Source organism: Biomphalaria glabrata, chromosome 11 (assembly GCF_947242115.1).
Source record: "Biomphalaria glabrata chromosome 11, xgBioGlab47.1, whole genome shotgun sequence".
Classification (NCBI taxonomy): domain Eukaryota; kingdom Metazoa; phylum Mollusca; class Gastropoda; family Planorbidae; genus Biomphalaria; species Biomphalaria glabrata.
Window position 1 is genome coordinate 33,348,747 of NC_074721.1, and position 20,033 is coordinate 33,368,779.

At 34.0% G+C, this 20,033-nt stretch overlaps 2 protein-coding genes across 4 annotated transcripts in view; one reads left to right on the forward strand and one right to left on the reverse strand.

Moving 5' to 3' along the window:
- Positions 1-20,033, forward strand: part of LOC106075541 (protein timeless homolog) — a 39,414-nt gene that overhangs the window by 3,321 nt on the left and 16,060 nt on the right. For all 3 annotated transcript variants that reach the window (XM_056005005.1, XM_056005003.1, XM_056005006.1), the window contains exons 5-17: positions 630-692; positions 1,491-1,592; positions 3,358-3,516; positions 3,964-4,028; positions 4,148-4,216; positions 5,441-5,705; positions 6,196-6,308; positions 7,756-7,866; positions 8,362-8,465; positions 8,617-8,695; positions 9,004-9,143; positions 9,996-10,152; positions 11,249-11,427. In XM_056005005.1, coding sequence (XP_055860980.1) covers positions 630-692; positions 1,491-1,592; positions 3,358-3,516; positions 3,964-4,028; positions 4,148-4,216; positions 5,441-5,705; positions 6,196-6,308; positions 7,756-7,866; positions 8,362-8,465; positions 8,617-8,695; positions 9,004-9,143; positions 9,996-10,152; positions 11,249-11,427 — 1,606 coding nt within the window. The remainder of the gene's footprint in view (positions 1-629; positions 693-1,490; positions 1,593-3,357; positions 3,517-3,963; positions 4,029-4,147; positions 4,217-5,440; positions 5,706-6,195; positions 6,309-7,755; positions 7,867-8,361; positions 8,466-8,616; positions 8,696-9,003; positions 9,144-9,995; positions 10,153-11,248; positions 11,428-20,033) is intronic.
- LOC106055054 (leucine-rich repeat-containing protein 15-like) lies at positions 10,701-19,335 on the reverse strand. The gene is made up of 4 exons (XM_013211170.2): positions 19,103-19,335; positions 16,019-18,630; positions 14,890-14,987; positions 10,701-12,809 (listed from the first exon to the last, which is right to left on the reverse strand). Exons 2-4 carry the CDS (start codon positions 18,074-18,076, stop codon positions 12,260-12,262), a joined length of 2,706 nt encoding a protein of 901 aa, XP_013066624.2. The 5' UTR covers positions 18,077-18,630; positions 19,103-19,335; the 3' UTR covers positions 10,701-12,259.

Here is a 20,033-nt window from a genome sequence, read left to right on the forward strand (position 1 = left end):
TTTTTATTCCTTTATCCAACTGAAATCGACAGTAAAAAAACATTGCCTAGAGACATATATTCTGTTAGTTGTGTTAATCTTCTGTATTTATGGTAATATTCATGGAAGTAGTTTAACTGCGCTGCGTTGCTTAAGTACAGGAAATGCATTCATTGGAATGCAATTAAGGTGTGAAACTCGTTTATTACTCAATGTGAAATAACATTCAAATCAAATAGAAAAGCAGTATATATTTAAAAGACATTGTTTTATAATTTTGTTATGACATCTGTTAGACCCTTCCGCAGTGTCTAATGCAGAAAAAAACAACAAACGGAGGTAACACTAAAAAAAAATCCAATAACACAGGTGAAAGGCCGAAGTTAGTCAACACTGATACTGAACAAGAAGTTTAATAACGATGAAGGGAACCGTCGAATGTCAGCTCTCTATGTTCATAACAAGCTTCCTATCTCTAAGGCGTCCTAAAGTAGTCTGTTTACATCAGCTGATATTTCGCTCTGGCTAAAACCTTGTCTTGTTTTTACTAGTCATGTCATTGTCTTTAAGTCAAAATTTCCCCTATTTCCGAAACAAATAACTAATTCCTAATCGTGCCATAACACATCTCATCCATTGTTTGTTGCCAGGCTTTTATAGATGAAGATTTCTTTTCTGTTTTGTCAGAGCATATTATGGAAATTCTTAAACTGGTAAGTGATAAAAATTTAATATAATATTTGCACTAACTGCTTGTGCATTGATTTATTAATTAAAAATGTATATATATTATAAATATAGACAAAGTTGTTTTTCACGCCCATTTTTAATTGATCCTATCATAAAGCATTTGTCATGTTATATATGCAAATTACTTACAAATTGTTCTATCAAGTAAAGCTTCCTTCAAGACCATTATGGCTAATAAAGTTGATGTCTTATTTTACTTGTATACAAATCATTTTAGAAAAAAAGACTGCTTCTTTATGCGACAACCCACTTTTTTTTTTACTTTATCAACAAATGTTGATTATTTATCAGAGATGTGTAGATTTAGAGATATGCTTAAATTTCTAATTAAATATATCCATGCCCCTGCTGGGCTTGAAGTTTTCTGAATTTAAGAATAAACAGTTTTGCCACCAACTTGCTTCTTACATGTAAAAATCAAAATGTATAGTACACCTTTCAGACTTTGCAATCTATAGAGCAGATGATGTAAAGGTCATCTGTTTCTTTGGCAGAGGGTGTTATGTAGCCAGCACAATGACCACCACTGTTACTTTTCCCCCCTAATGTCAGGCACCCGTTAGAGTTTGGTGGACTCCTGGATGTCCTAAAAATCCCAAAATTCAAAATCCCAGTCAGTTGGAATTGAACCCCTTGGTTTAGTAGACAAGCATTTTACCACTGAGCCACCATGCCCCGCCTCTATCTTCTAATTAGTAAAAATGTATTTTTCTCATGCTTGTTTGTGTTTGACTTAATTATTTTATTTTCCATTTCTATAGAATTGGGATGAACTTCGAGAAGAAGACAAACTTCAATTGGAAAGACTTTTTGTTCTTATTCGTAATATTTTAATGATTCCACCAGATCCAGCCAGAGAAAAAGTAAGTCTTGTTTGTGGTGATGTCTGAGAAAACTTTTCACTAGGAAAGCATCTTATGAAATTTAGGCCCCAAAATTGAAGCCCATTAGCTATTCAAACTCAGTTTTGTCATTTTCATGTGATCAAAGGATATTTTGAAACAAATTTAAATTTAGTTTTGGTGATGATGTGTCTAATTTTAACTCCATTTTTACAAAGCTTAAATCAACTCTGGTTGTCTGTCTGTTAAAAAAGTGTGTACATGTTATTTCTCCCACACCCATTCTCGGGTCAAGTTGAAACTTCATTCAATCATTCATTTGCATAGAGAAGACGTTAATCAATAAAAAAAAAAGTAACCAATTAGTCAATTAATTACTGGTAATTAATTATTTTGTTTGATACCAACAAGCGAACTAATCCTTCAGTATTCACAGATGTGGCTAATTTGTTGGGTTTAGTCCAATTAAATATTGTTAACACTATTTCTTCCTCATGCATTCTGTGATACTTTAAAAAATTATTTATTGTAGCTAACAAAACATGAATCAATTTTTAAAATACCCAATTCGTCAATTAATTATCAGTAATTAATTATTTTGTTTTATATTAAATAAAATAATGTGTACATTTTTGATAGATGTAGTTTTAAGGGCGAAGTTCTTCCACTTTAAATAAGCTTTGTTTTTTAGCGGCCCCCAAAAGGGGAAAAGATGCAATTAGTTTTGTGTGAAATGTCTGTCCGTCCGTCCCGTTTAGATCTAGTAAACTAGAAAAGATAGTGAAAATCCGACATCACATTATTTTAGACCATTCAAAGTTCTGATGCAACGGCTACGTTTTTTTTTTTCTGAAAGCGAAAAATCTAATTTTTAAAATCACTTATGGCAAGCAGTATTTTTAAGAGAAAAAGCTAATTAGTATGCATTATAAGTTAGACCTAATTTAAAACGAATAGTAATCTTGTAAACTGCATTTTCTTGGAACATTTGTTTTTGCGGAAATTTTTTTTTTTTTTTTTTTTTTTTTTTTTTTTGAGGATTCGAATAAGAGATTAAGCCTTTTCAAAACAAATACATCAATTATAAGACTTCAGTTAGGCCAGGAGAGGCGCGGTAGCTGAGCGGTAAAGGGCTTGGTTTCCGAACCAGGGGTCCCGGGTTCAAATCCTGGTGAAGACTGGGATTTTCAACTTTGGAATCCTTGGGCGCCTCTGAGTGCACCCAGCTCTAATGGGTAACTGACATTAGTTGGGGAGAAATAAAGCCGGTTACATGACACCCTCGTTAACCGTAGGCCACAAAAACAGATGAACTTTACATCATCTGCCCTATAGACCACAAGGTCTGAACGGGGAACTAGTTAGGCCAGGTTCACATCTAACTTTGCATTCACTTGCACCTATCCTTTGATCTGCTGGACCGTTGGGGCACTACACAAGATCTGTCAACCTTCTTGTCCATTCTTATCTCTCATTTGTCTTTGATATAATTTCATTCGGATGTTCTTTCTGAAAATATTGAAGCCTGCCTTGGTGGACCACTTCGGGGGTTGATTTTGAGTTTGTGTTTCCACACAAACTGTCTTTGTAACCTTGTTTTTTTTTTGTTTTTTTTTTTTTTTTCAAAAAAAAAGAATTTTTTTTATTTTGCTTGTATAACCTTTTTGTGTCCTTACTTATCCATTGATACATTTTCTCAAATGTACATTTGTACATTGAACTGGAAAAGAAATCTAAAAAAAATATATAGGTACAAAAATTATGTAACCCTAACTTTTTTTATCAGTGCACTGAAGATGATGCAAGCACACATGATCGTATTCTCTGGACCATACATACCAGTGGTGTGGAAGACCTCATTTTGTTTGTGGCCAGTTCAGAAAGGGAGAGAAGTATGCTGTGCATGCATATATTGGAGATTATTTCCCTTATGTTTAAAGAACAGGTGAGAGGGAAATAAATTTGTTTCTAGTTTGAAAAATTTTCTTTCAGAAAAATGTTTTAAAAAATAAGAATGGTTTTAAAGGAAGGGTGATAAAAAAATGAACCATAGAATATACTTTCCATTTACAGTTTGTACTCTTCTTCAAAATTGGACCAGATACTTATTTACAATAGTTAAAGATACTTAAATAGATTCTAGTATTATGCATTACAAAGATGCTTTTATTATTTTTTATAAATAATTATTATATAATCATTATTGCATTGTGCTGAAACTTGGGATGAGTTTGTAAGAAACATTCTTAACAAATATTTGTTCCTAAGTTTTAAACATTTCATGTACTTGATTACATAAATAGATTTGGCATTCCACAAGCAACTGTCTACATATTTTAAAACTAATATTTCAATTTTTAATCATGCTGATGCACATTGTTTTTTTTTCTAGGAGGTAGAAGCTCTAGCTGCAGCTGGAGTTCAGAGGTCGGTCACAGAAAAGGAGAAAGATCAGAAGTAAAGATTTTTCAAAATTGTTAATAGTCTGTAGAATTTTACATATATTTTTTTCTAGTTTGTTTAAACTCACCAAATAGAGCTCCCAAAAATCTAATCAATCTTTTTGAATTCGCTAGAGAATTGGAACAAGCCAGAGAAAAGGAGAAAGCTCAGAAGAAAGCCAACATTCTGAAATTTAGTGGCAGGTATTTTTTTTTTAAATAAGAGAACTGATCTTTAATTAATTATTTTTTTTCGATTAACTATTCAGTCTCTTATATTATAGCCTAAAAATTGTGTTGGATGGGATAGTAGAGTGAGATAACAAGTGAGATTTGAAACCCTATCATCAGTTGTTAGCTCGCTCATTCCACAAACTTTGTACAGGGTTGAAAATAGCTTAAAAATTTTATTGTTGACTTTCTTTATTTGATAAGTTGCTGTAAAACCTTATTGAAACAACACAGGGTTTCTGCAGCCTCCTGAAATTCCAGGATGTTTTGGAAATCTGGAATTTTAAAATATCTCCTTGAATGCCCTGGAATTTCGCAGATTAAAAGAGAAAAAAAAAAGCATTAAAAAAAACTGGCACCTTTAAATTAGAGGATGGGTTGGAGCAGACAGAAATAGATTCTAAATGCCTAAGGCTCCCGATTTTTTCTCAGGGTTGACTCGTGAAGCCTTTTCCATGATTGGGTATAGCTTCAAGGCAGCTGAGTTTTCCTTCTCCTAGCTGGGTAGCTAGCCATAACTAACGAGCCCCTCCTGCCCAAAGCTTACTGGTTTAGGTGCCAGTTACTTGCCTTCATCCCTTATTCAATATCTGAGCCACATATGAAGGTCAGAAGTTTGAATGGTTTCCAGAGGCTATTTGAGATGCATTTTATAGGTAGTGATGTGCTTATTTCAATTACCACTTCTGGCAATGATAACCTAAATTACGCCAAATTTGGCTATTGTTTCAATTATTTGCGCAAATTTTATGTCCTGGAATTATATCATTTCTTGTGGAAATCTTCTGGAGAACTTTTGGAATTTCATATTGACTTTGGTGCAGAAACCCTGGCAATGTGTACATCAACATCCTTTTTGGACAACTGATCTTAAACTAAAGATAAATCTTTTTTTTTAATTATTTTTTATTGAAAGTTATTGAAATAAAGGTGTATTAACTGAACCTGATAAAAAAAAAATCATTATCAAAATAAAAAAAATTTAGAAAAAATTATTTTGGTTTTAATATTTAAGTTGTTGATATTGAAGTTGGAAAGAGTTGTTTTGTTGCAGTTTTTTTAGTTTTCGTCAGTACAGCATTGGATAGTCAGCACTATCTACTAAATGAAGACACTTCAAGTAGACTTTAGGACACCTTAACAGCCATTTTGTTATCTTCGGTTCCAAATATATTTCCTTTTTACATTTTCTTTCAGGCATTCAAGATTTGGTGGCACCTATGTTATCAAAAATATGAAGTCCATAAGTGAAAATGATGTAATCTATCACAAATCCCTTGGCGTTGCCAAGACTTTCTCCTATGATGAAGGTAAAGCTCCTAAAAAGGTGGCTAAGAACAGGGTCGCCATCAAAGGTGATGATGGGATTAGACGGTCAACTCTCAGCATGAGGTTGATTCTGAAAGAGTTCTGTGTTCAGTTCCTGATCAACTCATACAACCCTTTGATGAGAGCAGTTAAAGTGAGTGCCTAGCATTAACTGATTCATTGTTTGATCTTGAATTACTAAGAAAAAAAGGATGTTAGTAATCATCAGTTTTCACCTTTGAACTTTAAAAAGTCTATCTTGAAATCTATTAGTTTGTTAACTTGGGCATATGAGTTGAAAATAAATGGCTGCACCTATGTGCGCTGGACTGTTGTAGATTGTCTTGATGGTTGTGTGGTATGTACCCTGGACTGTTGATTGGTCATCCTGGTGGTACCCGATTCATACCCTGCCCTATGCTTACCCCAATCATCCTGTGGGAGGTTTGGACTGAAACATGTAAAACATTTACAAAATTCTTAAATCACGATCTATTTATATTACCAAAAAAATATTTTATAGAAAACGATTAACTGAGATGGTCAATTGTAGTCAACCTGAATTTTCATTTGTTTGGACCAATACAAATTATCTTACCTTAATGAATTAGATTTCTAACATTTAAAATTAAATGTTTTATTAGGATGCATTGACAAGAAAGACAACCCAAGACAATGATGAGACCTACTATCTCTGGTCCATGAGATATTTTATGCAGTTCTGCCGGCTTCATTGTAAAAGAGTTGACCTTGTTGGGTAGGTCTAAACTTTATACCTAAGAAACATGGAGGATAGAAAATCTTATACCTGTATTATAGTGTTTTCTTAAATGTTGATTTAGCTAGCTTTTTAGAAGTTTCATATGTATCTTCTCCATTAAACTTTTAAACTGCCCTGGCCTACCTACTTTCACTTAAATGCACACAATAAAAATACAATTATGTCTGTTGTGTACGTCTGATCATTTCATTGAGTACTTTAGAGGTATGGTGTCCCGGGTCAAAAATACTTTTAAAAAGCAAAATTCACTTTTAAAACCTTGTGGGCCATGTGGCCACGCAGCTTGGTTAAGGAGGGTTCAAAGACGAGTATCATGTGATGTATAGTAGCCAACTGCATTCTCTTTCCCCAAATATAAAGATGACATTTAAAATCCATGTCTACACAGAGATTTAAGCTCATGGCTCACCAGTTTGGATGCCAGTTACTTCACCACTTAATCTCCATGTTCTCTCTCCCCTACCACCAAAATTCTTGTGTTTAAGTTGCAACCAAGTACTGTTTGATATTTTTAATAGAATAAAAAGGCCCTTAAACTTTCAAAGTTAATCAAGCTCACAAAACATTAAGTGGTTGTCATGTAATTGGAATGAGAACCATTGCCTTGGCCTTGTCCTCTCAGCGTTGCTAATGAAAACATGGTGAAGATCAATGGGGAAAACGTTTTTTACTATTTTAAAGCTGTCAAATTTTCAAACAAACAAAATTTTGGCCCATGACTTAACTAAATAGATTGTATTGATGGCTTGTTCACCAGTGGGTGTGGAAGTTGATTATAATATAACTTAATTGTAATTAAACCTTCCCTTAAATAGTTTAGTTTTTTGGTTTCTTTAGAATTGTGTCATTAACATTATGCAATTCAATAAATAATAAAATCATCATGGTCCATCTGTTCCTCATTAATTTTTTTAATTTCTCAAAAACAAATATGTTAGAAATTAGAGTAAACATAATAAGCTATTGGGGTGTGGTGGCTGAGTGGGAGAAGGCTTGGCTTCTGAACCAATAGGTCTCAGGTTCAAATTTAAGTGAAGTATTTTTAGTAAGTCTGAGTCCCCCCAACTCTGAGATGGGTACCTGACACTATTTGAGGATTGTAAAGGCAGTTTCTCTTGCTGGCCTCATTCACACTCTCCTTAACTGTAGGCCATAGACAGATGAGCTTTGCATTATCTGTCCTATAGATCACAAGATCTGAAAGGGAGACTTTTTTTTATTTTTCTAGTAAGCTCATATTTTCAGTTTGATTTCTAATTAAATAGTCTTAAAATTAGAACAGAAAAAAAAAGTTGTAAAATGATTGCATTGAGGAGATTAGTGAACCAACACAATATCATGGGAAAAAATGATTGAGTATCATTGGTAATCTTCTTAAAGTCTCATTGTAATGAGTTACAAAACCTTAAGTGTGTGTCCACAGAGAAACCATGTCCATGTCAGCCTTTCATTACATTCACACTCAGTTGTTGAACTACATTGAAAACCTGCGCATCATTAAAGATCTAGAGGAAGCCAAGCAGGTTGGAAGGAGGTAAGTTTACTCTGGCCAGTCTGTCATATTGTAAATTTACTCTGGCCAGTCTGTCATATTGTAAGTTTACTCTGACCAGTCTGTCATATTGTAAGTTTACTCTGACCAGTCTGTCATATTGTAAGTTTACTCTGGCCAGTCTGTCATATTGTAAATTTACTCTGGTCAGTCTGTCATATTGTAAGTTTACTCTGGCCAGTCTGTCATATTGTAAATTTACTCTGGCCAGTCTGTCATATTGTAAGTTTACTCTGGCCAGTCTGTCATATTGTAAATTTACTCTGACCAGTCTGTCATATTGTTGACTTAGTCCTGCCTGTTGTCATATTGTAAGTTGACTTAAGTATAATTTGTGTTAGGAGTGTTGCTCTGGTTATTTAATAAATACATTACTTAATAGCTTTTTTGTTTAGTTTGAAGTGATTCTTATTAAGTAAATAATTGTTTGCTGTCATCATGCCACCATCACATTCTCATCCAAAAATGTTTAATCAGAACTCATGTGGCCTTGAAAGCTTACCAAGAACTCCTTTGTACACTTGACTTCATGAGCAAATCCCAAGATGAGCAAATACGCCAAAGTGCCAAGGTCATTCAGAGTATGAAGATTTAATACTTGTAGTTTTAAATTTTGATGTTGCAATTATTTAATATTCAGGGTTACTTATTAGTTGTAAAGTCAATTATTTTAATCACAGAGTTAAATAACTAAAAAATTGTGTTAAAAATATTTTGTTTGATTTCTTTTAGGTAATGTCTTCTATGTTTTTGAATATCGTGACATTTTTGTGAACATGCTGAGAAACTTTAAAGAATCAAAGTGTTCCAGGTAAGCTTTGTGTTGAATTCTAAATACAAAAGTTTTCTTCTGTGAGACAAGCGATGCTAGCCTTTTTCTGTAGCCTGTGTTGAATATGTCACATGTGTTCAATGCAATCTTCCGTTGCTTTACTTACATAAGTGGAACTTCAGGTCAGGACATAGTAAACTGTATTTCTAGGCCATTTTTTTTTTATAAAGAGTCTTTAAAAACTCATGTGGTCATTACCAAGTATTAACATTTATGAAACTATAAAATGCTTCTGTATACAGATTTCTATTAAAAAATTATAGACACAAATTTTTTTCTTAAATTAGGTCATACCTTCGAGATCTGGTAGAAGCTGCACACATTTTTTTGAAAATGTTAGAGGCTTCCTCAAAGTCCAGCAAGTTGGTTGTTCAGAAGAAAAAAGGGAAGAAGAAAAAGAAACCAAAGAAGCAACCAGCTCGTAATGGTAAGAGAGTTTAAATAATTTTACGTGTAAAGTTACAAGTTAATAAACATTTTCTCTTCTTGATCTTGGTGTATCAAATCTCTTACTACTTCTGACTTTGAATTTATCCTTCTTCACATTAATCTGCAGGTAATTAGGATGTATTGAAACAATAAGTTTTTTGATTACTAGATAACAGGAGTTACTTGTAGACGGAGGTTGAAACTACTTTTTTTTTCTGTGGAAACTATTAAAATATTGAGTTGTTGTTTTTTTCAAAATGAAAATTTAGTTTGTCTATGATTTGAAACTATGTTTAATACAAGAAGTTATGCTTTTTTTATAAAGATATATTACTTGTTTTTCCAATTTTACATTTTGTACATATAACATTTTTGTTATATAAATAGCATTTTTAATGAGTGCTGACATAAAGTTATCAATAAAATACATTTCCTGTCCACTTTCTTATATTGGAGTAAGTGTAAGTATAACAGATTAACAGAATGTTTTTTTTTTACTTACTTTAACTATAGCAGAACATTTTTCTTCTTACTAAGGTTTGAAATTTGACAGCTTACTTGAAATTACTGGAAAAGATCTGTTTGCATAAATGCAAGCTTTGAGTGGATCCTATAACCTAAATTTCACTTAGTCTTTGCTGCTGTTAGTTTCAAAACATTTCTCCAGAATTTCCAACCATGTTACGGCTTTTTCTTTTTTCTTTACTATTTCTCTAAAAAAAAAAAATCTAGTGTTTCTATACTTGTTTCAAATTTATGCCATCATTTTTTTTTTCTGAAAGTTAATTAGAAAGAATTTGTCTATCTGGTTCTCATGAGATATAATGTATTCAAATGTATAAACTTTTAGATGCCAATGTGGAAGAGCCCTCAGAAGAGCAGCTTGTGGAATTGTGGGAGGGGCATGCATCATCAGAAATTGTCACCATTCTGCAAGGTCACCCAGAACTTCCAGAAGGTCTTTCACCATTTGACGCAGCGTCTGAGGTTGATGTGGATGAGCAAAGGTCAATTTCTTACTAAAATATTAAAAAATTTTTTTATTTAGTTGAAATGTTTTTTTTATCTACAATTTTCATCTACTTACTAAGAACAGTAATTAATCCATAACATTGTGTCTGATCAATTCATGTATTGGCCTATTGGTTTTGGTGAAAAAGATAAAGAAAGGATATATTTTATTTTGCTTCTCATATATTCGAAAAACCTGAGAGACTTATTGATTAATTGTCTATTTATTCTATGCTAATATTTACTCACTTGTATATGTCATTCCTGTCTTTTTTTTTTCAACACCTTTTTATATATATAATATGAATGTCTGTACACCTAGTAGCAGTCATTTTCCTATTTCCTTGTTTTTATTTTACTTCAAAGACTTGCAACATTGCCATAGCATTTTGTTATATTAAAAAAAAAAATCAGATTACTAAGTGATGGAGGTAAAAGTTTATCTCTACAATATAGTAATCTGTAATTAATCCATAATTTTCTGCTGCATATTTAGATATTTAAAAACATATCAACATGAAACAAAAGTCACAAACTTATTCAATAAAAAGAAACAATTTTTTTTATTAACATATGTAATAGAAAAAAAAATGTATTTACATTTAAAATACATAATAAACTTTTATTTATGGCTATAAGTACAAACATAAAACAACTTTTTACAAACACATATGTAACAGTAGAGAACAAAAATGTGTTTACATATAAAATATATAATAAACTTTGTATTTTTGGCTCTAGTTATAAACCTAATTGCATCATTATTTACTTTGAACTACATCAGAAACAGAGAGGAAATTATTGTCACGTGTTAACAGTTTGAATAGAAGCTTTGACTACTTGGTGATCTAACATGCGAACCATTGTCAGTAATTTCATAGTCGCTGCTAGATAAAAGTTGAATGGTTTGTAAGGAATAGAAAAGAACACACCCATCAAATTAACTGGACTCTTCCCATTCTAAAGAACACTTAAAAGCTGCTGAAGAAACTTGAGCTGTTTTTAATTATACCCAGAATGATCTCTTTCTTGTCAAGATATATAAAATACTTTTCTAATTTTTTTTTCAATTTGACTCACTCTATTTTACAGGGTTGAAACAATGGTCAACATCCAACAGTTCCTGAGAGATCAGAAGTTTTCAGAGGCTGTTGCTTTATTTCGAGCGGCCAGGGAGGTTTGGCCAGAACGGAATGAGTTTGGCTCAGATTCGATGAGTCAAGATGATGAACTTTTAGCACTGAGGGAGGTCTTTATGGCTCGGTTGCCAAGTAAGCTTTTTTTTTTTTTTTTTTTACATGAATGTGTGCGGACTTGATAAAATGATTTTTATAACAAATGAATGCCCTTCTTTAGATTGGGCTTGCTATCATACATGCTTTATTTTACACTCTGTCACTTTCTCATCTCTCCTAAAGACACATAGAGCTCTTCAAAGCATTTAGCTGAGGTCTTTCTAAACACTTTCACAAGACAATTTGATTATAGTCTGTGTACCTCTATGATTTTTCATGTAGGACCTTTACATATATGTAGAATGGCTGGAATCTCATCTCTCATTTTTAGATTGTGTCCCATCCAATACTAATGTCTATATGCCAACTTATTATTTTAATGACTCCTAAAAGCATTGCAAGATTATAGATTAGTTTTAGCTATAGCAAGGCTAGGTTATGAAGCATGATTACACCCTGAAGCTTTTATCACAGACATTTGTTCAAACCATATATTTAATTATTTACAGCATCTTGTAATTTATTTTGGAAAGCTATCCACTATCAACTTCTTTAGAATCCAGACATTTATAAGTAAAAGGAAATTCAGTAAAAATTCAGATGTTGGTAAAGACATGAGGAAAAAAAAATCATTTCTTTATCTATGAAAGTCAAATAGCATTCACACTTCTGCTAGGGAGAATAGGTTGTAATTAGAAGTTGATCTATTTTTTAAACATTATCCTTATTTTGTAAATGTTTAACATTTAGATAGCTCATTGTTGATCAAATATTTACCAAAGCATCATATTTAATAGCAGCTTTGTTTTAAAAATCAGTTCGATGTGACCTTAAAGATAAAATTTTGCTGCTGGAATTTTCTCTGCCCTTATTTCCATGAATACATCAACATTTCTGAATCATCATCCTTTGATCCATGAATACAATCAAAGCTGGTCTTTGAGCTTGAGGATGTAGATGATCTTTGCCTGCTGAACTTTGACCCTAACTTTGATGAGCTTGATGAGGATAGAGATGTTGAGCTTGCCTTTTCCCCTGGTGTCGTGCCACCTTCATTTTCACCTGTTGACGCAGCGATTGGCTCAGAAGCCATGTGTCTGACAATAAAAACAGTGTCTGATGTTTCATTAGTTGATGCGAATGTTTGTTCATCATTTATGGGTAGGCGTTTTCTTCGCCGTCTGCAGTGAACAACAGCAACAGCTGTTAAGAGAGCAGCAACGAGGGTGAGCAGGGACACTGCGACACCAATTATGGTCACCTGCATTCTGCTTCCTGGAGAGGCAGAAAAAGTTGGCAATCTGTTGTCTCCGGCGTTCCTTCCCCTACTGTTAAAACTTATTGGGCCTGAATTATTGGGCTCGTCACTGTAGGAAGTGGAGGAAGCATCAGCGGCTGGTGTTGAAGAAACATGGATACTGAAAAAGCAAATGAAGTGACAATATTAAAAAGATAACAAGCAAATAGAAAAAAAAAGTTTAATTAAAAAAAAAAACAAAGCTTATTGAAGGGAAAGAACCTCTAATTACAGCAATTTTTCTGAAAAATACAGAGTTTAGTTACCTTTCTGCTATTTAAAACAAAATTAATTAATTAGTACTAAATGATTAACCATGGATTAAATAATTGATTAAATTTTTCGATTGATTTGTTTATTATCATCAACTATGAATAATTATGAAAAATTTCAGCTTGATCCGAGAATAGGAAGTTGGAAAAAAAAAAGGTGTCAAAACGTAATAAAGGGATTAAATACATACATCTCTCATTAAGTAGCATTTATCCCCCTTATTTCCATATCAAACAAAATAATTAATCACCATTAATTAATTAACTAATTGGTTAATTTTTTTATTTAAATATGTCTTGTCATGTTTAATGACTAACTGTGTCAAGTTTTAACTTGATCCAAGAATGAGAAATTGGAGACAAAACATGTTCAAACTTTTTACCAGACAGACAGAGTGAGTTGATTTAAGTTTTGTAAAAATATATGATTGTTTCATTTCTTAAAAAAACAACATAACAGGTTTTCCAAATCAATGTTTACTTTGTCATTTATTCCCAATAGATTTTAAGTAAGCAAAATACAAATCCTTAGCAGCACAAATTTATATGTTGACTTTAAAAAGAAAAGAAAACAGTATTACACTTTCTCTTCGGTAAATAAACTAAGCTATTTTAGACGTGTATTGATTTTATTTTTTTTAAATATGAAATATTTGTATGAAAGTGTGTCTGAGTACTAAGTTATTTTAAGTATGGAAGTGTGTCTGAGAACTAAGTTATTTTAAGTATGGAAGTGTGTCTGAGAACTAAGTTATTTTAAGTATGGAAGTGTGTCTGAGAACTAAGTTATTTTAAGTATGGAAGTATGTCTGAGTACTAAGTTATTTTAAGTATGGAAGTGAACTGTATGAGGGCCAGATATACAGATGCACTAGGTAGAGAACTGTGGAGCCTTAAAATAGTCTGAGATTATATGTAGGGCTACTGAGATTGTATGTAGGGCTACTGAGATTGTATGTAGGGCTACTGAGATTGTATGTAGGGCTGCTGAGGTTGTATGTAGGGCTACTGAGGTTGTATGTAGGGCTACTGAGGTTGTATGTAGGGCTACTGAGGTTGTATGTAGGGCTACTGAGGTTGTATGTAGGGCTACTGAGATTGTATGTAGGGCTACTGAGGTTGTATGTAGGGCTACTGAGGTTGTATGTAGGGCTACTGAGATTGTATGCAGGGCTACTGAGGTTGTATGTAGGGCTACTGAGGTTGTATGTAGGGCTACTGAGATTGTATGTAGGGCTACTGAGGTTGTATGTAGGGCTACTGAGATTGTATGTAGGGCTACTGAGGTTGTATGTAGGGCTACTGAGATTGTATGTAGGGCTACTGAGGTTGTATGTAGGGCTACTGAGGTTGTATGTAGGGCTACTGAGGTTGTATGTAGGGCTACTGAGATTGTATGTAGGGCTACTGAGGTTGTATGTAGGGCTACTGAGATTGTATGTAGGGCTATCTTGTATGGTTGAGGGAGGTGAAGGATGCTGGAATTCACTAGCCAAATGTATTTGTGGGGGTAGGGAGCATTATCATGCTGGCAAAGCAAATTTTACCTATGAATATGTGAGCATTGGTTATATCACATTTGGCGAGCACTACAAACTTATGTCTTTGAACTTGGAGAAAACAATATTGTTAATGCTAACCTGGTCTTGGGGGCATAGTGGTAAAGTGTGCTTCCGAACCGAGGGATCTTGGGTTTATATCCTGGTGAAGACTGGGTTTTTGAATTTACTGTATTTTTAGGGTACCCCTGAGTCCAGACACATCTAATGGGTACCTGCCATTAGTTGGGGAAAAGTAAAAATGGTTGGTCATTGTGCTTGTCACATGTCACCCTTGATAACCATGTGCCACAGAATCAGATGACCGTAACAACATCTTTTCCATAGATCGCAAGGTCTGAATGGGTAACTTTACTTTTATTTTACTGACCTGGTCGCCATCACAGTATCCATAGAGAAACTGGTCCATGGCATGCTCTCTGTAAATTGGGTGGTTGAGTCTTGAGTAGTAACACTTTCAAAACTAGACTTTAAAAAAAAAAAATAGGTTCAGTGTTTCAATTTTTGTTTAGCCTCAATTAATTTTCAAATCAGTAATAAATTTACTCTTGTTTTTTTTTGTACAAGTTTACTTTAGTTATTAGCTATTTTGATACCAAGGAATGCTATATGATCTAACCCTTTTTCTTTTACTAAGGGTTTCATTCAAATCTTTAAGAATCATTTTGAACTTTTTACATTATTTTTGAGGAGAATGAAGGACATTCTCTTTCAAATTTAAAATGAATATCTCATCGCAGGTTAAGTTGCTGAAATTTCTAAGCTGATAATTTTCTGATATCTTGAGATTGGCTATTTGTAAAAGAAAATAAAAAGGAAAAGTTGTTATTACGACTCGCATGAAAGTTTGTCAAAAATTAGGTGAAGGATTAAAGCTTTTGCTCCATGATTGCCAGATGGCATTGTGGCTGAGTGGTTAAGTGTTTGGCTTCCGAACCTGGGGTCCTGGGGTTCGAATCTCGGTGAAGACGGGGGTTTTGAAATTCTGGATTTTTAGGATGCCCCTGAGTCCACCCAGCTCTACTGTGCTGGCCACATGACACCCTGCTTGTTAACCGTTGGCCTAAGAAACAGATGACCTTAACATCATCTGCCCCCTTGATCGCAAGATCGGAAAGGGAACTTTCATGATTGCCTAGGTCAGTGATCTTTATTAGAAGTAATTCAGTTAAACTATACAATTAGTGATTCTGTGAAACAGGCATTTTTGGTGTTGACTATATATTTACTTGTCATCTATACCTTTTGTTTAGCTTTCACTAAATGTCTTTTAGAAAAAGTTATGAAATATCATGTATTTAAAAAAAAGTGTACTTCAGGACTTTGATTTGCTTGTAATCTTTTATAATTATATTATTCAAGACTTGTGTACTCCTTTCCATAGGACATAATCGTAAACGTTTGGAAAATAATGCACTTATGCTAAATAGAAGATATTACAACATAGTATTTGTATTGTATTGTACAGGGAAGAAAAAAAATTATAAGTAGGTTATTACCTGAAGTTGAATGCTGTTATATAAAAACAAGGTTGTCAGAGTGCTGTCCACTTCTGTTGTCTTAAAAACAGATGTTGGGGCAAGAGGCCGATACAAATTTGTTTTATCCACAGCACCAACATTTATTTCTGGGGTAGAGGATGTAATTTCGTTCTTGTTCAGAGTTGCTGAAGGGAATAGGCGTGAGTCTGTCAGAATGTTTACATTTGTGCTTAGTGTCATAACATTTTTGTCCATTTGTTTGGTTGTATCTTTGACCTTCTTGTCATCTTGCCATTGTCTGCTGCTTGTGACATTGGCATCAGGGAGGTTTTGTGTTGTAAACTCTGTGGCATTGCTGTCATTGCTAACATTTTTGCTGGTGTTTGTGACTGTAAAATTGTGCATTTCTGGTGTGGTTGGAGGTTCTACGGTAGGTGCTGTGAACTCTTTTGGATCTATATCCTTGACTGACCTTCCTTGTAGGTTGTAAGGGCTAGCACAAATTACCTGATCAGTGAATAACTTTGGAGATTCATTCATCCAATTTTTGAAGGCCAGCATTTTATTGTCACATTCCCACGGATTGTCAGAAAGTTGGATCCCCTTCAAGCTGTTAAGACCTGCTCTGATCTCCATCGGTAAATTTTTAAGCCCATTGTTCTTCAAGTTCAAATGCCACAGGTCATAAAAGGTGCGTATCACCGTTGCAGAAGTGATAATTTTATGGGCTATGTAAGGACTGGATTGAATGTCAAGGCTGTTCAGAGAAGATAAATCTTGAAAGACATTTTCCGCCATGTCTGAAACATTGGTCTTGATGCTAGATAGCTTAAGTGTCTTGACACGGAACAAACTTGCGAATGCCCTGTCTTTAATCGTGACAATGGGGTTTCTTTCCAGGTTCAAACAAGTTAACTGACGCAATCCTGCAAAGGTGAAGCTCTTGATCATGCTGATTTGATTTGAACCAAGGTTTAAAGTTGTAAGATTGATCAGCCTTGAAAAGGTGTACGCATCTATTTCTGAGATGCTGTTATTGTACAGTGAAAAGGTGCTCATGACAGAATCATGGTCAAAGTTGTTAGAATAAATCTTCTCGATTTTATTGCCTTCTGCCAAAAATGTTAACACTGTCTTGGGAATTCTGAGAGGAAGCTGAACAAGTTGGTTCCCACTTAGTCGTATTTCTGTGAGGTACGGAGCTTTTGAGAAAGCGTCATGTTCTATAAACCTGATCTGGTTGTTACCAAAGTCAAGGCTGTTTATGTGCCTTATGGTTGAGAGGTCGGTTACTTTGATAATCATCAGATAGTTGTTTGAGATGTTCAGAGACCTTAAAGTCCAAGGGAGACCAGTGGGAAACTGTCTCAATCGGCAGCGTGAGATGTCTAAGAAAGTGAGAGCCTCTAATTGTTGGAAAATGTTGTCCACAGTTTTTAGTGGGTTCCCACTCAGCACTAGATAGGACAGTTTTTCCATACCTTCAAAAGCTGCATTTGTGATCTGGGAAATTTGGTTATCTGACAGTGTGAGATATACAAGGTTTCTTAGATGTGTAAAACTGTCCTCTTTTAAAGAGGTCAGCTGGTTAGAGTTTAAATTGAGTCGCTGAAGGCTCGGAACATTCTTAAACTGTTCAGAGATCTCAGAGAGCTGATTGTATGACAAGTCAACGATTTGAAGCGAAGAAAGATTGTAAAATCCATCTTCTGCGATGTCTTTAATCAGGTTATTCTCAAGATTGATGGATTCCAAAGAGGAAATGTTAGCAAATGTCTTAGGCTTGATCTCAGAAATTTGGTTGTTTTTCAGAAAAATATTTTCCAAATCTTGAAACTGAATCAACATTTCTCTGTTTAGATCTTGAATTTCATTTTCTTGAAGTTCCAACTTTTTCACAATGAGAGGTGTATCCTCAGGTATGAACTGCAGTTGTCTCCCATAGCAGTCTACGTGGTATTCCCAGCAGGTGCAAGCACTGGGGCATGCACCACTTTGGGCAACAGACATCAATACAAAGATCAGAACCAAATGTAACATCCGTTCTGCATACTGTTTGCGTAAGTGGAGCATCATTTCATTCGAGGGAATGTTATTGAATTATTTTGAATATGAGCTTGCCTTGTTTTGAAGCAGTAAAAATTTTGAAATGTGAAATTTCTAATATCTAAATTCTGTGAAATGAACTCAATTAAAAAAAAACAACAACTTTGTATTCAAAGTGTTCTAAACTTGTATATTGTACGAAAGTCAGCAAACATAATGTCTTCTCATATTTTTTTTTTGTTCTCTTTTACTTCTTTTATATTCTTTCTTTAAATTGAACTTTATATTTCACAAACAAAAAAGGTTTAGTGCATTAAAGTAAACTTGTTCTGTGAGCTATCCTTGCTGTGCTGAAAGACAATGGCTGTTATGTTCATATGCCAGTTTACTATTGCACAAACTTTTTTTTTATTGTAATTATTGTCAAACTTGTTTATGTTCTAGGGAAATGTCATCCACTTGAGCTAAAAGTACATGTCCAATTGGCTCTCAATAGACAGTCTCTACTTGATCCGAGTGTCTCCAAGTTAGACAACCTCTCTTAATGTCATTGGTTCTCAGCTTGCAGTACCAATGGGAAGTAACTGAAACACAATGTACAAATTATAGAGTTGTTTTTTTTTTTTAAAGCATAACTCAAACCAAATTTACTTCAGTCAGTATGTGATTGACTTGTAAAATAATTTTGTATTCATAAACCTTTAGACAATTTAATTGTTTGGTTTATTAAAATGTTTTAATAATAAGCTTGTTTGGTGGATAATAATTGCAAAGAATGTTCCTACACTACTCTAATTGACTTATAACATTTTTAAAAATCTCTTGACAACTTCACTGCTGCATTTAGTCAATCAGAAAAAAAAAATATTGGGATTGGAACTCAAGTCCTTCATTTTGGTAGTCATTGAGTTTATCCCCTTAGTCATTTTTGTTTATACCTACCATCATTTAACATTAATTCTCGATCTTTTGACATCACCCCACTTGTAACCTGTGAAATTCACATCTTTTTCCAATTTCAAAGTGACTAAAAATAGATTTCACCATTCAGCTTACCTGGTCATTGAAATTGGATGGAAGCACCACTTGCACTTGAATCCAAACTTTAGCAGTTTTAAATTTTATATTTCACATGAGAGTAATATACAACTTTTTTACAGCACTTTGTCATCTGATTGCTAAGAAACACATTGCTCCACAGACCATTCAAGAGCAAATAATGTTGAATTACTGAAGAAAATAAGACCAGTTTCACTCTCTGCTTCGCTTTGATTATTATCACACTTGTGTTGGGGGTGCCTAACTCCCCTTCATGTGAGGATCGCCAATGTGTGGGTGGGGTCTACAGTAGTGAGCTTTGCATTTCCTCTTCTCGTTCAGACTTATGAAGCATGCCCACCACTTGTATGGTTGCTACTCCCACTTGAGCTGTTGGGGGGGGGGGGGGAGAGAAAGGGGAGGTCACTTGAAGGACAGACTTAAGGCACATCGTTGGACTTGGACTTGTTTTTTGTTGCTATTTTCAGATCTCTTAGCTACTGCTACAGTAAGCCAGCGACAAACTAACCATGACCACATTGCACTTTTCTATGTTCAAGTTGCTACCTTTACTTTAAATTAACAAATTAGTTCTAGAGCTGTACAAAAAATTGCTGCAGTATTTTTTTTATTTATTTATTAAATGCATCTTCTCAACAATATTAACCATAGGCCAATATAATATAGTAGTAGAAATTTTTGTCCTACAACTGTCATAAGTGGGTCAATCACAGTCAATAGTTTCACTTAGTCGTGGACTTTGTCTGTTGATATAGTGTACGATTTTTTAAAAAATGACAGGAAGCAGGAGTGATGCACTCAAGGAACAAAGTCTGCGGGATCCTTTTTTCTAAAACTGTCAATGAATTAAAGTCTTTAAATATAAGCATATATATTTAGTCCTTAAGTAAAACTTTGATTTCGGTGTATCTAAAATATTTTCCTTAGA

What these genes read in the sequence shown, in the direction of transcription:
- LOC106055054 (XM_013211170.2), bottom strand. Translation starts at nt 18,076, where the DNA reads ATGATGCTCCACTTACGCAAACAGTATGCAGAACGGATGTTACATTTG. An exon ending in ATAACAGCATTCAACTTCAG is followed by an intron (nt 14,988 to 16,018) that starts GTAATAACCTAC and finishes TTTTTTTTAAAG; the next exon opens with TCTAGTTTTGAAAGTGTTAC. An exon ending in GATACTGTGATGGCGACCAG is followed by an intron (nt 12,810 to 14,889) that starts GTCAGTAAAATA and finishes TTGCTTTTTCAG; the next exon opens with TATCCATGTTTCTTCAACAC.